The sequence below is a fragment of the Protomyctophum bolini genome, assembly GCF_963924005.1.
Source record: "Protomyctophum bolini genome assembly, chromosome: 6".
Lineage (NCBI taxonomy): Eukaryota > Metazoa > Chordata > Actinopteri > Myctophiformes > Myctophidae > Protomyctophum > Protomyctophum bolini.
Genome location: NC_137867.1, coordinates 16,136,961 through 16,153,917, shown reverse-complemented (window position 1 = coordinate 16,153,917; position 16,957 = coordinate 16,136,961). Strand labels below are relative to the sequence as shown.

At 42.7% G+C, this 16,957-nt stretch overlaps 1 protein-coding gene across 1 annotated transcript in view; it reads right to left on the bottom strand.

Moving 5' to 3' along the window:
* LOC308316927 (ras-specific guanine nucleotide-releasing factor 2-like) overlaps positions 1-16,957 on the bottom strand; it is a gene marked incomplete at its 3' end in the record, with an annotated part of 54,913 nt that overhangs the window by 18,515 nt on the left and 19,441 nt on the right. The window contains exons 4-15 of the mRNA XM_080765711.1: positions 12,482-12,571; positions 12,020-12,156; positions 11,230-11,346; positions 10,687-10,766; positions 9,184-9,377; positions 7,688-7,797; positions 7,391-7,509; positions 5,830-5,990; positions 5,545-5,611; positions 3,540-3,676; positions 2,124-2,206; positions 1,000-1,248 (exon numbers count right to left, since the gene is read on the bottom strand). Coding sequence (XP_080621837.1) covers positions 1,000-1,248; positions 2,124-2,206; positions 3,540-3,676; positions 5,545-5,611; positions 5,830-5,990; positions 7,391-7,509; positions 7,688-7,797; positions 9,184-9,377; positions 10,687-10,766; positions 11,230-11,346; positions 12,020-12,156; positions 12,482-12,571 — 1,544 coding nt within the window. The remainder of the gene's footprint in view (positions 1-999; positions 1,249-2,123; positions 2,207-3,539; positions 3,677-5,544; positions 5,612-5,829; positions 5,991-7,390; positions 7,510-7,687; positions 7,798-9,183; positions 9,378-10,686; positions 10,767-11,229; positions 11,347-12,019; positions 12,157-12,481; positions 12,572-16,957) is intronic.

Below are 16,957 nucleotides of genomic sequence, written 5' to 3'. Positions count from 1 at the left end.
ATCCATGTGAGCACGGATCAGTCTGTCACACGTCGTGTGAGCGTGCGTATGTGCGCGCAAGTGCACGTTGGGCTGGGCGATATGGACAAAATATATATATATTTATTTTTTACCAAATACCTTGATATCGATATTGCGATATTGTGAATATATGTTGTGAATTACAGTATACTGTGGCTTTCAGGGGAAACCTATTTTTTGTTGATGGGGCAGTGCTGTATACATGAATATGGTGCGTAAAGTGCAAAACTAGAGCCCATAGAGCCCTACTTAGCAATATGGTAAGTGCTTGTTCTCCTGCTCTTCTCTCAGACACATTCCTACCTGTAAAATCCAACTAATGCAACAGTTCAATGGACAGGCAGGCATGGCTGTTAATTTTTCATAATTTTCAGCTGTTTGAAATGGGGAGATACTGTACATTATATTGAGTGCAATGTGAACATTAGAAAATGCACACTGGAGCCGTCACTCTTTCAGGAGCAGCTCTCCTTTGTCACATTAACCCCTACACGACTGGAATAAATCCCCTTGAGTCCTGATTTAATTTAATTGTTATTATTTGCTATTGTTGCATATTTATACCATGAGATGCACATCACACTGACTGAAGACTTCTCACTTTAAAGCTGTAATATTTGGTCATTCTCTCTCTCTCTCTCTCTCTCTCTCTCTCTCAAATCATGGCCATTGAAATGCAGGTACCTCACTGGGTATTCTAACAACATTTATTATTATTGCTTAACTGGGGGGCATACATTCCCCTTCCCATTGAAGTACGGATCTGAGTATGTGAGCAAAATACGTGCGTGTTCTGAATGTATGGGCAAATACGCGTACAAGTATAATTGGGCCTTCATTCCGTATCGCAATATAATGATATCCAAAATCCCAGACGATATCCACTAGTCTCAGTTTAATATCGTTAGTATCGTTGCCCAGCCCTATGTGCACGTGAGTTTGCGTCCCCTGCCGCCCGGTGAAAACACATGTACGTACCTGATAGGAATGGAGGTGAAGGGCTTCTTATAGATGTCGGCCAGCTTGTCCATGACCACGGCAGCGGTGGTGAAGATCCTGTACGTGTGCAGGAAGGTGTTAAGGAAGTCGATGGAGAGGAAGCGCAGGTCAGTCAGCCTCTCCAGCAGACGCTCCACGCTGGCATAGCGGATCTGCGGGACCTTGCAGGAGTTGAGCGTCTTGCTGAAGCAAATGTCAACATCATCTTTATGGAGACGGACATCAGATCTGATGGAGGGTATACGCACGCACACACACACACGTACACAGCACAACCAAAGCGCGGGTGACTGTCGAGCTGCTAATGTATAGCAAGGTGGATAAAGTGAGGCTAAAAGAAAATAGATCAAGAACTCATAGAGGATCACAAAGGGAAAGTATACAAAGTTACCAAAGGATAACAATGAGCATGGTTTAACCACTTTCAACCTGGTTAAATTATAAGTGAAAACATTCAAGTTTCAGAAATGTTCTAAAACAAATAAAAGATCTACAAGTTCACAACGCATTACATTGTGACACGGTGTGAACTTGTCATGGTCACGTCCTGAGCCCCTCCGTTTGTCCATGATTTTCCTCTGTCTCTCCCAAGTCCTGCTCCTCTGACTCTGATGCCATCACCTGTGGGGACCAGCTGAGCCAGGTTGGGTGATGAGCTCCAGTGACTATTTAAACTCTGCTTTGTGTTTGTTCAGTGCTGGATCTTAAGTTAGTGTCAGGTTTTATATGTTCAGTGTATGTACTTCTGTTATCTTATGTCATTTCCTAAGTAAAGTCAAGTTTATGTGATCTTCTTGTCCTGCCTTTGTTTGAGTTTCCGGCACTTGGGTCCTAACACCTGCAAACCGTGACAGAACTTGTAGATTGGCTATTTTGACTATTCATCTTAGGTGAAGTAAATAGGGCTTAAGTGGTTAAAGTGTGAAATGAAAAATGTCATGATCAACTGTTTGAATGTGAACGTAAATAGAATAAAAAGAATAACACCAAATTCCACAACATCTACAAAACCATGTATTACATGTTCACCCAGTAATGCAGCATGGAATAAATCAAACAACACTGGCGTGAATGGATGGCTCCTGTCACACAAAAGCACTTACCTGATCACGTGAGGCACTGTGACTTTGGAGTTTTCCTCAAACACACTGGTCATCAGTCCGTTACAGCGGATATTATCTATGCACTGGACGGACAGACAGACAGACAGACAGACATAAGAAGAGGAACATCTGGATGAAAATGACTGTATGCTGGAATAGGTACTCAGTAATAAAAACAAAAAGTTAAATACTAATTATGCAGGATGGCTATTAAAAACATATTACTGAATTACCGTATTTATTGTTGCATTACCTTAATCACCTTATTATTGCAGGTAATTGTATTTTATTTATATAATTTGATATATCAATATATATCAATATTTATGAAAATATTTATATTTGTACCAGTAAGACGCCTGAGGGCGTTTAGCGACCTGCGAAGCATGCATCTGCCTCGTTGGCGGCAGACTGCTGGGCGAGCACTGGCACTTTGGCATGGGGGGTCAGATCAACATGGAATGAATTCTGTACTGGCTCAATCGGGTCGCTAACTAGCATGCGAGAACATAACATGCTAACTGGAGCCATGCGCTAGCCTTTTTGTGGCATCCTAAATCCGATAAACCCCACTAACAATCGCAGCCAGTATGGGATTCTATGGAGCACGGATTATTGTTATTTTGGTCATTTTGTGTTCTCGACCGTTCCAAGATGGTTGCCGGTGCCCGTGTCGTCGGGGCCCGTATACAGGAGGCATAAGTACAGTATGACTGTTAAACGTTCAAATGTGGGGATGGCATAAGATAAAAGTGAGGGGTTTTCTTAACCGTGTTTGGACGTGTATGGCTCGATTTGTGTAATAATCTGATCTTTGAATTCAAAATGTAAAGTAACAAAAATGTATAATCCTCAAGTAAAGTACAAATAACATAACATTGTAATAAAGTGCATACTTAAATAAATGCACTTGGTTAATTTCAACCACTGGTCACTTATTTTAACTTATTTTTATGTTTTTTGTTTGAAAAAGAATGACTTGTCTCTAGTAAATCCACCAGTTGACCTCTTTGGTATACTAGTTGACAAGTTGAAAAAAAAAAAAAAAAAAAGGTTTTATTTTTATTATTATTATTAACTACCTATTTTACTAATAACTAGTCGACTAGTAAACTAGGCAACTAGTCAACTAGTAAAAATCACTAGAAGTGAAAGCCTTAGCCTTCGTGCATGCGTGCACACACATGCATGCCATGCATGTATGAGTGCATGTGTGTTTTTGTGTGCTGCTCTGGGCAGATTGAGAGTCAAAGGTCCCTCCGGGGTAGGGGTTGGGGGGTGGCGCGCCTATGTCTGTGTTTACTTCTCACCAAGGGGACACGATTACCCGGGGGACAGGCCCTCAGTGCCGTTTGTAGACTCTTGTTATTCAGTGTTTCTGCACGTCAAGGTGTATGTGTGTTTGCTGCTGTTTACCTGGCTAATGTCGCTGGTCCAGGCGGCCTTCTCCTGCCGAGAGGGAGACAGCAGCACCACGGTGAAAGATGGAGAGTCAGACGGCTCGAATACAAGCTTGAAGTCCAGCTGACCAAACACTTGCCCACTGGTCCTAGCTGTACAGACAGACAGACAGACAGACAGACAGACAGACAGACAGAGTGGTTCACTTACATTCACTGGTCCTAGCTGTACAGACAGACAGACAGAGTGGTTCACTTACATTCAGACAGACAGACAGACAGACAGACAGACAGGTTCACTTACAGTACATTCACAGTGGGTAATAAAATAAGACATGTGCACATATACACCCAAACACTGTCACATTAACTATCGTCACTATCGGGGGGAAACCTTGTACTGTATAAGCGTTACTTGAAAGGGGAAGAAGAACCAGTGTTCCATTGTTCTTTAGTTACAAGCTCTTGTCAATACTTTTCATTGGTTACATATTCATAACAACACAGTAACCATTTCACTATTTTCCGCTAGTTTAAATATGGATGGAAATATGTATATAAGGTTTCTGTCTGAGAACAACATTATAATAGATTAGACAGTTGGTGAAATTCACTCTGCATGTGCACAATACATGAAAAGGAATATACTATACTACACACACACATGTGCACGCACGCACGCACGCACGCAGCACATATACACTCAAACACATAAACGCACACAACCGAAGGGGGTTAATTAAGTGGACCTGCTATCTTTAGTCCGTGCACCCCTGAGGGCGAAGTTTAAGTGTGCTGTGTGTGGAGAGTGCACACATGTGTTTGTGTGTGGGCGTCCCCATTTCACTGTCTGCTGTCCAGGGAGAAACAAATGGCCCAGTGATGTCATAGGATCACAACCTGACATTTACAAGAGTGTCCGTGTGATATTTGAGGGAAGTCGTTTCTCTACACAGTATACTTTGACACACAATTAACTTGCATGCAGAGAGAGGGGGGGGGGCATAATGAGCCCCCAAACAGCTGTCTGTGGGTCTACAAAAACAGGTTTTTGTATCACGAGTTCCACACAGAACACAAATATTACGTGGCGATAAAGTAACAATTATGTTTTAAAATTAGGTTGATTTTTCACTACAAATAAAAGCAATAAAAAATATTATTTCACATATTTTTCAATTTGTGTCTCATTTCTGGATTTTTAAATCAAAAAGAATTATCTTTCCAAAATTATTTCAAAATAATTCAGACAGACAGACAGACAGACAGACAGACAGACAGACAGACAGACAGACAGACAGACAGACAGACAGACAGACAGACACACTTACAGTACATTCACAGTGGGTAATAAAATAAGACATGTGCACATATACACCCAAACACTGTCACATTAACTATCATCACTATCGGGGGGAAACCTTGTACTGTATATAAAACCGTTACTTGAAGAAGAACCAGTGTTGCATTGGATCCAATGTACTTATTCTTTAGTTACAAGCTCTTGTCAACAGGTTTCACTACGACGCATTGTGAGCTTGTAGATCTGCTATAATTCTTAACAGTAAATCTTTTTTTACTTTGTGTATTCCAAAATTATTTCAAAATAATAACTTTTTTTTGGGGGGGGGGGATTGTTTATTGTTTATTAAATGGATTCCCATTAGCTGACGCCTCGGCGACAGCGTATCGTCCTGGGGTCCATAAATTTGAGATTTACTCGCGTTATTACTTTTAAGTAGTGCAGGATATATGTTGTCAAATAAAGTGCAAGATTAAATGGTCGCAAGTTTGGCTGTCTATTTTTGTAGATTACTACAAATAGATTGCTATTTTCACAATGGAACCGAATCAAACTAAATTGAATGCCTCAACTCATACAATTCCAAGTGCTTGTCAGGGTGGGGCGTCTCCAGTTCAAATAATTATTTTGGGGGTCACGCCCTGAAAAGGTTGAGAGCCACTGGACTACAGATGGACAACACACAGAGCCTCTCATAATGTAGGTGCAGTCAACTCACACTCCTCGTCGCTGGTCTCTGCTTCCTCGATGAGAGTGCAATCGATGAGGGACAAAACTCCTCCTTGCTACAAGAGTCAAAAGAGTTAAAACTGTATAAACAATTATATAGTTTGAAGTATAAAAGCCATTACAAGACAATAGTGACACAAAAGGTCCAATGGTCTGCTGCTTCGGTTTGATTTATATGGATGGAAAACTCAATAATAGTGAAACTTTGCCAATGTAATCTGATTTCCAATCAGACTTAAACCTGAGAAGTATGACTGAAGTGCTGTACACTCACCTTGAGGAGGTGCAGCTTCCCCCCAGAGCTGCGTGTACAGATCAGGAAGTGTTTGGTGAATAGGAAGCACTGTCTCTCTCCTTCCTTCTTCAGAGAGAGAGAGCCCAGACGCACTTTACTGAGCTTACCTCTCTCCACTGACGGCAGCTGTATCAGGGAACCTAGAGAGGAGATTATAAACACTATTTGACTATGTTTTATGTAGTAAAAAAAGAAAAAAGTTAAGACAACAGAACATTGAAGAGGAAAAAAAATGAAGTGGAGAGTCCGGAGACATAAGTTCGAGCCTCTAAATATGCATTTACAGAGGTCATTTAAAAGAATATACTGAATTAGCCAGATTGAGTTCCTGGAGTAGGGCATTCCACAGTCTTTTGGAGATCAGGGCTGGTCAGATTGACGCTAAGGCCCTTTCTGAAACCAGTCTCTTGAAGTGCTCTCGGGAGGTTCCCTCATCAGGAAGTGCCCCTCCAGCTGAATCAAGTTCCCTTGATTAGGGTGCTGGGTATAAAAAACTGGAAATACACTCGCCCTCCTTTAAAGAAACAGGAAACAGACACCATTCGTTGCCATGGTTACCATCATGCAATTGTGTTACCTGTTATTTTGTTTGTACAGTTATATTGCATTGCATCGTGTATGTTTGTGTGACATGTGGATTTCATTAATATGGAAAAAGGAAATACAGCGTGACATGACATGTCATACATCCATGGTGTTTATAAATCATTGTGTTAAAAGTTGTTTTGTTTGTGTGGTTTCATTTATAGTTTTTTCACGGTGGGGTAAATAAAGAGCCCTTGTGAACATCAGTTGGAGCGTTGTCTATTCTGCATCAGATGAAGATTGTTTAGGAGGAGTTTATTTATAATTTATTTGTGGTGGTACTAGATTGGCACAGACTCGCTCTTGAGGGCTTTATAAGCCACTTCCACTCAAGGCTGCTTGGTTTCGGACGACACTTAATAGGGTGCAGCCTCGCATGAACGAGCATATCGAGGGCAAGTGTGTAGGGCGAGTGGCGAGGACTCCGAGGAGGCGGCTTCAGAAAGGGGGTAAGAGAGTCTTAAATGTTGATCTTAACAACCAAGGAACCTTTTCTATGGTCTCTGATCATAATGACAGTGACCAGACAAGAGGTCCCATTTTGAATCAAACTACATGTTTAACAACTAATCTTATTTATATCTGTGGCCCAGAAACATCATGTTAACTCGATCACACAGATTGTGCACAACCTTAACAGAAGCATTCTAGCCAACCATTATCATCAGCAAACCAAGCATGACCAGTCCCTGACAATACAGCTGTGCCAATTTCTATAATGCAAGATTGGCCATGGTCTAAGTATAAATCTGTTTCACCTTGAAGCTATATAGTTTCCAATTGCAGGCACTCATTCAAAGCAATTACTTAAAATACAAATAACACAGGTAATACTAAAGTATTATTGTTGACTTGAATCTCGATGGGACTTCACCTGTATACATAAAGGAAAATAAAAGAATATATAAAACATATGGCAATATTTGCTAGTAATGTGCTGAACTAAGAGTCTCACCCTGTCTGACGAAGGTCTGACTGGTGTCCAGTAGAATGTCACATCCCTCCACGATCATCCTCTCTATGGCAAGGTTCTTACGGATGTTCTCTGTGTCACTCACCTCATCATGCATCACCCTAGCCACGCACGCACGCACGCACGCACGCACGGACACACACGGACACACACACACACACACACACACACACACACACGCACACACACGCACACACACACACAAACAATGCAAACATTATTAGAAAATGGTTTGTAATCAGTGTGGTTGAATCATCTGAGACAAAGGCCCAGACATACCTGGACAGCTCCTCAAGTTTGGATTTGGCAAATTCAAGACTCTTGCGCTCCACGTGCTCATGTGGCGTGTGTGCCAACAATTCGTGCAGCGTGATGATATAGCGGGGGATCTGTCAGAAGACAGGAGGAGATGGACAGAGAATGGGAGGGGTCAACATGAGGGAAAAGAAAAAAAATAGAACAATATCACGTCAATGAGGGTCCATTTCATGAGGTTCTGAGCAGTGCTGTCCAATGTGTCAAGGAGGGCTGAATATGCAGTATGCATTGTTTTCATAACTAGTACAAACATGTTAATAGGTATACCATTTGTTAATGCCAAGGGTAACCTTTTGCGTACTACTGTATGTTGAGTTGACACCGAAGGATTGTGGTTCATGTTGACTCGATGTGCAGTTCTGACTTAATAGTTTGCCACAGTCATTAACCCTATCCTATGGGGATAGGGTTAATGTTAGGGTAAGAGTTTGGGCTAGGATGTTTATGGTAAGTAACCTTGCGTCACCATACTTTCCACTGGCCCGTGTGATCTGGTGTCGTGGTCTCACGGATACTGAACAAAGAAAAAAAAACTGTGGTTCCGGTTAGCTGGTTCCGGTTTTCCAGCGCCGCTTTGTTTTGGTTCCCCCAATCCCCATTTAAATGCTGAATCGAGTATAACTACAATACTAGTTTGGTCTTGCCAGTCGCTACGAGTTGGAATAGAAGATGGATATACCAAACAAACTATTCTTATAAGCAGGAAAGCTGGATGAACATTCACTAAAAACTCCATACGTCCCAAACTCTTCTCCCTACTGGCTCCAAAACTATGGAATGCACTTCCCATTGCAATCAGAACTGCAGACTCACTCCCAATCTTCCGCCGTAGTCTGAAACCCCACCTCTTCAGACTCCATCTTAGCCTGTCGCACTTACAGGTGTATGCAAAGGCTTAACTTAGGGAACTTAGATAGCATGTTATATAGACATAGCACTCTATAGTGTATATGCATAGTTTCATTATAAAGATATTCCACTGTTGGTTCTTGATGACTATTTTTTATGTATTTGATGTATTACCATGTTTTGTCCTTGCTTACTGTAATTCTCTCTGGATTTTGGTTGTCCCTGCTTGATGACTACAAACCAGTGACAACAACATGACGTAAGTTATTTCTGCTCCCGACCGGATCAGAAACCTAAAAATGGTATTGATCCCAGGCCATATGGTAAGTGTTTGCTATAGGATTAAGTTCAGGGTAATTTACACAACGCAAAAAGTTGCCTTCGGCATAAACATGTGGACGCCATAGGTACCTGACCAAGCATAAAATATGACAAGTAGGGCACTAGGGGGGGCATGAGAATGATTAATATGCTGAGTGACCAATGACCATATTCACATGGATATTCTGCTCTAACTTCATACTTGGGGCTGGGACACCTGATAACTTCATACACCCCCGAAGTATGAAGATAGATCAAATGAAAGTACAGTAGATGCTGTTTCCAACCTGGAACATGGGGTATGTGAGGAAGGTCTCCAGCATCCGTCCCTCGCAGGCGGCGTTGGATTCATACTGTTTCAGCAGCTTGTCAAAGTCTCTGTTCTGCTTACAGTTGGCTAGCACTTGTAGGCTGTACTGGTGGTTACGCACAAACTCCTGGTAGATATTCAGCATTGGCAGCAGGATGTCAAATAGGTCAGCTGTATGCAAGAAACACATTACACAAGCACATATACTGTAAACTGTGCACCTGCACAACCACCTGGCTCCACACCGAGGTTGCCCAAATGGAAAACCAATTTCCCATTCAAAGGGGAATGCTGCCACGCCGCAGGAGACAATAGGCTACTGGGCATCAGGCAGGCCTACTCTGAAATACAAGTTCTACCTGAGTGATCTGACAGTGTTTCCTGGAATGAAAAGCCACTCACAACATGGACATGAGGCATAAGGACCATAATGATGAATATATGACAGATCCATGTCTACACTAAGAAACCACCCAATTCACCAGTCACCATACTACATTAGATAGATAGATACTTTATTGATTCCCCAAAGGGAAATTCAGATATCCCATAGCTCATACAGGCATACAATACGGTTAAAACACATCACATGGTAGACTGGGTTGGGATCGAGTTGCTTTGCAGGCTGCTGATCTGACTCTAGAGCGGATATGGAAACGATGCACACTTGTCTGTACGTGTGAATTATCGGATGCGGAAGACCGTCCGGAACAAACTGGGTAGTGTGAGACTTTTGGGGACAAAAGTAAAGTACTGTAATACGTAACTAGTTAATAGAAAAAGAGGTCCAAGGCACAGCTAGAGGAGAAGTGTCACACAGCCGAGCTAATCTAAGGGAGGAAATCAGTCGAGAGGGAAGTGTTTAATCACTAGACCTTCGCTCCCTCGCTCTGTCCCTCCCTCTCCATCTCCCTCTCTCACTCTCTCTGATCACGTCACATTTGCCTCTTTGTCTTTCAACAATCCACCCTGCAGCAGTCTGTCTCCTAGGTGATGCTTATCTGTTAATGCCGAGGGCGGTGGGTTGAAATGATGGCATGCCTTTGTGTTTTGGTGGGTCATTTCCAGATAAGTCGGTCAAGAACATGTGTGCATGTCGCAGAACGAGATAGGACATGAAAAAGAGTCTGATGTTCTATTCAAGCGTGTGTAGCGTCTGTGACATGGAGGCAGTAAGACATCACGACGCCTGTTTGAATGAGAGGTGTGTGTAATCTCTACAGGTCTACACACGGTGATGTCATTGTTGAATCAGCAAGAAACAGCTTGAGCAGCGAGATGAGTTGTGATGGGGAGCGGGGTGGGGCGTGTATGTACAAACTGAGGTCTGATATATACTTAGTTGCGTGCAGTTTGCACATCAAACTTAACAGATCTACAAGTTCACGTGTGGCACTATGATGCGCACAACTACAGTATGTATAACTCATGTCACGATGGTCTGCATGTGAATTGTGTGTGCAGTGTAACAGTAGCTTACCAAGCACCAGAGTTGGCCAGTTGGCTATCCGAGCCTTGAGGCCTTGGTGGAAAATCTCATGTAGGAACATGATGGTCTCGCTGCGGACACAAGCACAATGACAAGAAAAAGACAGGATGAACGACAACTTCTGCACATACAGTACGTACAAACCCAATCACAATGTCCTGAGTCTAGAGGCCTTAGCCCTGATTTATACTTTGTCGCACACCTAAAATAGCATATCCACAAGCTTACAGAAGTCATAGAAAAGAATACCAGCACTCACTTTATATCCAAAAGAACAGGATTGCTGTTTTGGGGGAAAACTTGAAATAAAACAGGAATCGTATTGGATACAAAAAATTAGGTATTCTTTTCTATAACTACTTCTACCATGACCATGCATCCTTACTTTGAACTACTCAACTGAGTGCTTGCTTCACACACACACACACACACACACACACACACACACACACACACACACACACACACACACACACACACACACACACACACACACACACACACACACACACACACACACACACACACACACACCTGTTGAGGAAGATGCTGCTGACATCTTCATGGTTGATGGGCGGTTTCTTGGAGCTGGCAGCCATCCTCAGTGGTCTGAGGAAACAGTTAACCAGGATATAGAGCTGGTGGACATACCTGCAACACACACACACACACACACACACACACACACACACACACACACACACACACACACACACACACACACACACACACACACACACACACACATGCGTGAGATAGGTAACAGTCCCAATGAAGGTGAAGGTATAAAATACATTATTCAAATATATCTCAGTAACGGACGGACGTAGAACAAGAGATGCTGGCAGAAAAGCATCTCCGCAAGAGGTGCTTTTCTTTTTCTATCTCCATTGTGTTTGTCTTATCTTACTACAACTTCCTCAAAATATTTTAAATGTCTCCTCCTGATATGATGTTCTTAAGGTATTAATCAAGAGTGGATTGTCACGGTTATTGTTGTTAGCTGTTATTGTTGTTAATTATCACTATTCACGTGTGAAATTTCTTTTATAACATATTATATACCATATAACAATCTGTCATGCTCCTTTAATATTCTGAGAATGTTAAAAACAACACATCACAGATGCTCAATAAAGCACATTTGAAAGCGCATGCAGTCACTTGATTTTAGACTCCAGGCAAGTGATGGATAGAGAGCCTGTGAGACCAATGCACTGACTGCACTTTTAAAGTCTCCATTTTAACAGGCCCTGACAGACTCTCTGCGCTCCATTGTATTGTGAGTGTGTAGGTGTACTCTACTGTAGCTATTTGCACACACTCTGTCTCTGCCTCCACCATGTTGAAGACAATCTGGTTCCTCTTCCTCATGCTCTCAGCGTGAGGAGAACAAATGTAATCCTGAACAATGATCTTCCACTTCCTGCGACAGAGCCATCCCCGCATGAAACTCTGCACCTGAAGTTGCACATACAAGAAGGTTTGAGTCACGTTATATGTGTTAAACACACATGTGCTACACATACAGTACACACACATGCATGTCCGCATGGTGTATGTGCACTGCACACAAACAGTTTCATGCACACATTATGCTCAGACGCACGCACGCACACACACACACACACACACACACACACACACACACACACACACACACACACACACACACACACACACACACACACACACACACACACACACACACACACACACACACACACACACACACACACACACACACACACACACACTACCAACTGATACAAGCCAGCTCATGTACCTTTTTAATCTTTTTTATATCTGGGTCTTCGTCTTCTTGATTGACATGGTACGGACGCATTCGCTCCTTGGTCTTGTTCAGGGCTATGATCTATGAAGTGAGATTATAAACTCATGTCAGTGGAATGACCCTGTAGTTGCACTTCAATGATGCACTTCAATTTACCCAATGTAGTGCACACACACAGACAGACAGACAGACAGACAGACAGACAGACAGACAGACAGACAGACAGACAGATAGACAGACAGACGAGGTCATAAACCACAATTGTGCGTTATCAGCTTGTGACAGTCACAGGATAGGCAAATGTAGCTGGATGGGGTTGATCACACAGATGAGATGCTTAACAGAACCCTTCAATGACCTCCACTCTGAAAGACTCACAGAAATAAAAACATAAAGTGTCAAGGGAGCTGTGGCTCATTTCACTTTTCACAATGTCAAACTTGTTGAGTTGCTGGAACATCCATATCAGAACATGAAAATGCCATGCAATGTGTTTTTCCACCTGCTCTGCACCTGAACAGCTACACACAAGAAAGTGCTAGTCAGGTCAGGTTACTGTATGTGTCGTTGCTAATACTATCGGCAAAAACTAGGATATTTAACTTTCAAATAAAATAGACATTAAAGTACCACTTCACCACTTTTCAACCTATCTTCATATAATAGGTCTTCACTAATAATCATGATAAAATGGGTTTTTTTCTACTCAGTCTGTGTCTCATATAGGAGGCCTGTGGGCAGTTCACAAACCCGTCCACCAGTGACATCATCGATGGGGAATCCAAGCCAATAGAAAATGCAGGCATTCTTCTAGTCCTGAAAAGTTGCAATGCGAAAAAGGAAGCCATCCTTCTCACGATAATAAAAAAAATCGTAAAAAAATTCTGCCTAACAATGTCACTGGTGGACGGGTTTCTGAACTGACCACAGCCCTCCTATGAGACACAGACTGAGTAGAAACAAATCGTGCCATTTTATCATGATTATTAGTGAGGACCTGTCCTATTATATGAAGATAGGTTGAAAAGTGGTGAAGTGGTCCTATATATATATATATATGTATATATATATTATTTTTTAAACAAAAAGTAATGGAAAAAATCACAGCCTCCTCATGCACTAGAAGAACATTCTAATGCGTGAAGGGGCTGTTATTTTTCCATTACGTTTTTCATTTAGTTTTTACGTTTAATGTTTATATTTTGTTTATTTGAAAGTGAAATATCCATTTAACTAAAACTTTTTACTCTCTCCTTTGTGCTCTCCTTAAGATCATACTACAGTACATATCACACAAAAATATCCAAAGTAGATCCACAAGCTCAAAACGTGTGAATTCTGAAAAGTAACAGTATACAGTATAGAGACGATATTAAACACGCACGCATGCACTTGCAAGCATATGCACACGCACGCACGCACGCACTCACGCACGCACGCACGCACTCACGCACGCACGCACGCACGCACGCACGCCCGCACACACACACACACACACACACACACACACACACACACACACACACACACACACACACAGAGGAACACGGTCAACACGCACACACGCGCACGCACACACACTGACACACACACACACACACAGTCACAGAACACATACTGGTACACATGCACACCTGCGATTGAGCAAAACATTTGTTTTTGTTTGTATTTTTTGCACAGCGAAACCAAACAAAGCTCCAAATTCAACTCATATCAGGAGCCAGGTTTCCTTGGTAACTCCAGCTTCCTTTGCAGCAGATCGAGGTTAAGATGAGCGCTATGTTCCACAGTCGCCTCACATGTTCTATCCTAGGGCTCTGATCACATGTTCTATCCTAGGGCTCTGATCACATGTTCTAGGGCTCTGATCACACATGTTCTATCCTAGGGCTCTGATCACATGTTCTATCCTATAGGCTCTGATCACATGTTCTATCCTATAGGCTCTGATCACATGTTCTATCCTAGGGCTCTGATCACATGTTCTAGGGCTCTGATCACATGTTCTATCCTAGGGCTCTGATCACATGTTCTATCCTATAGGCTCTGATCACATGTTCTATCCTAGGGCTCTGATCACATGTTCTATCCTAGGGCTCTGATCACATGTTCTAGGGCTCTGATCACATGTTCTATACTAGGGCTCTGATCACATGTTCTATCCTATAGGCTCTGATCACATGTTCTATCCTATAGGCTCTGATCACATGTTCTATCCTAGGGCTCTGATCACATGTTCTATCCTAGGGCTCTGATCACATGTTCTATCCTAGGGCTCTGATCACATGTTCTATCCTAGGGCTCTGATCACATGTTCTATACTAGGGCTCTGATCACATGTTCTATACTAGGGCTCTGATCACATGTTCTATCCTAGGGCTCTGATCACATGTTCTATACTAGGGCTCTGATCACATGTTCTATACTAGGGCTCTGATCACATGTTCTAGGGCTCTGATCACATGTTCTATCCTAGGGCTCTGATCACATGTTCTATCCTATAGGCTCTGATCACATGTTCTATGCTAGGGCTCTGATCACATGTTCTATCCTAGGGCTCTGATCACATGTTCTATCCTATAGGGCTCTGATCACATGTTCTAGGGCTCTGATCACATGTTATATCCTAGGGCTCTGATCACATGTTCTATCCTAGGGCTCTGATCACATGTTCTATACTAGGGCTCTGATCACATGTTCTATCCTAGGGCTCTGATCACATGTTCTATCCTAGGGCTCTGATCACACAGCGCTGGTTCATTCAATTCAATAATAATAATAACCAAAATTTGTATTTATCCCCAAAGTAATGTGAATTGCTCTCTGCCTTTCCTTATTCAGCCACTGTATCACTCCAATGACCGCAAATAACACATTGTCATTGGCTGCTACAGTTTATAGTTAGGTTGCATTATTCATGATCATAGAGAAACAAACGTCTGTACGGACGCACGCACGCGCATGCACACACACACACACACACACACACACACACACACACACACACACACACACACACACACACACACACACACACACACACACACACACACACACACACACACACACACACACACACACACACACACACACACACACACACACACACACACACACACACACAACTGTGTTTTAATGAGAAGGCTCAACACTGGTGCTCGAACTCTAATCCTTTATTCATGACTAACCCCATTACACAAGCAGATGTGTCCTAATGTGAAATATCTGTTGTTGCTTCATTATCAGCAGGAACAGCATCCTGGCAGTGAGGTACTGTAGGCACGCCGTGGAGCAGGGAGTGTGTTTTTGCCCCCACACTTGTTGCTCTGAGATTTGAGGACCACCAAAACGATACTCATTAGCCTGCGGACCCCCCATTTGAAAATACATGACAAGGACCCCCCCCCATAAGCCCCCAGTTTGACCCGAATTAGGCTACTTCCCCCTATTTAATGGCTTTTTTATCTCTGGGACCCCAATACATAACCTTAACTTAAAGGTTATTGTTATTCTTTCATTCCTATAGACATAACACACCAAAATAAATCCTGCACATAAAAACGCAGCAAGTAGCGGAGGGGCGGACAATTGGCAATGACAATAGAGCCGTGATTTAAGAAGATGTCATCGAGTTGGCCCAGCAAAGCGAGCAGCTTCCCCCAGAGCCAAACAGCTGCATGGCCCAGAATTCAATCTCTATTAACCACCTGTACATTATAAATGAATCTGTGATGGCTTCTGGTGACCTATTTACAGCGAGAACAACCATGGGAGAGATATGGCAGAGCAACTACATCAGGCTATTATCTCCTCATGACTCCAAATAGGCATCACCTCCCATCCAATGCATCTACCGCTGTCTCACAGCATGTGAGGAACTTGTCCCTCACAGCCAATCAAATTGTCAATGCATGCTGAAGTCATTCTGATACCACAGTGCAATAATACAGTAAAGTCACACGCTCTCTCTCTCTCTCTCTCTCTCGCACGCACGCACGCATGCATGCACGCACGCACGCACGCGCGCATAAACTATAGTTTCTGCGGGCTTAATCTCAGGTGTCCAACTCTTACTCATTACGCCCAGTGTTTCATACAAGAAAGCAGAGCCTTGATTGAATTAGCATAAACCATGAATTACCTGCTGTCAGCGTGTGTACTATGTGTGTGTGTGTGTGTGTGTGTTCTTGTGTGTGTGTATGTGTGTGTGTGTGTGTGTGTGTGTGTGTGTGTTGAAGTAATCTAATCAGTCCTGATTAATGATGATATAGAGGCTGGTAGTGGTGGGTTCATGGGACTGTGTGTGTGTGTGTGTGTGTGTGTGTGTGTGTGTGTGTGTGTGTGTGTGTCAGTCTGTGAGGTGCAGTTCTGATTTATCTCGATGGCCGAGTGGCCAACGTGCTGTGCTCGATAAGCATAGCGGTTTGGCAGGTGTTTTTAAAGGGTGCCAATGGGCTGTCTCTATTG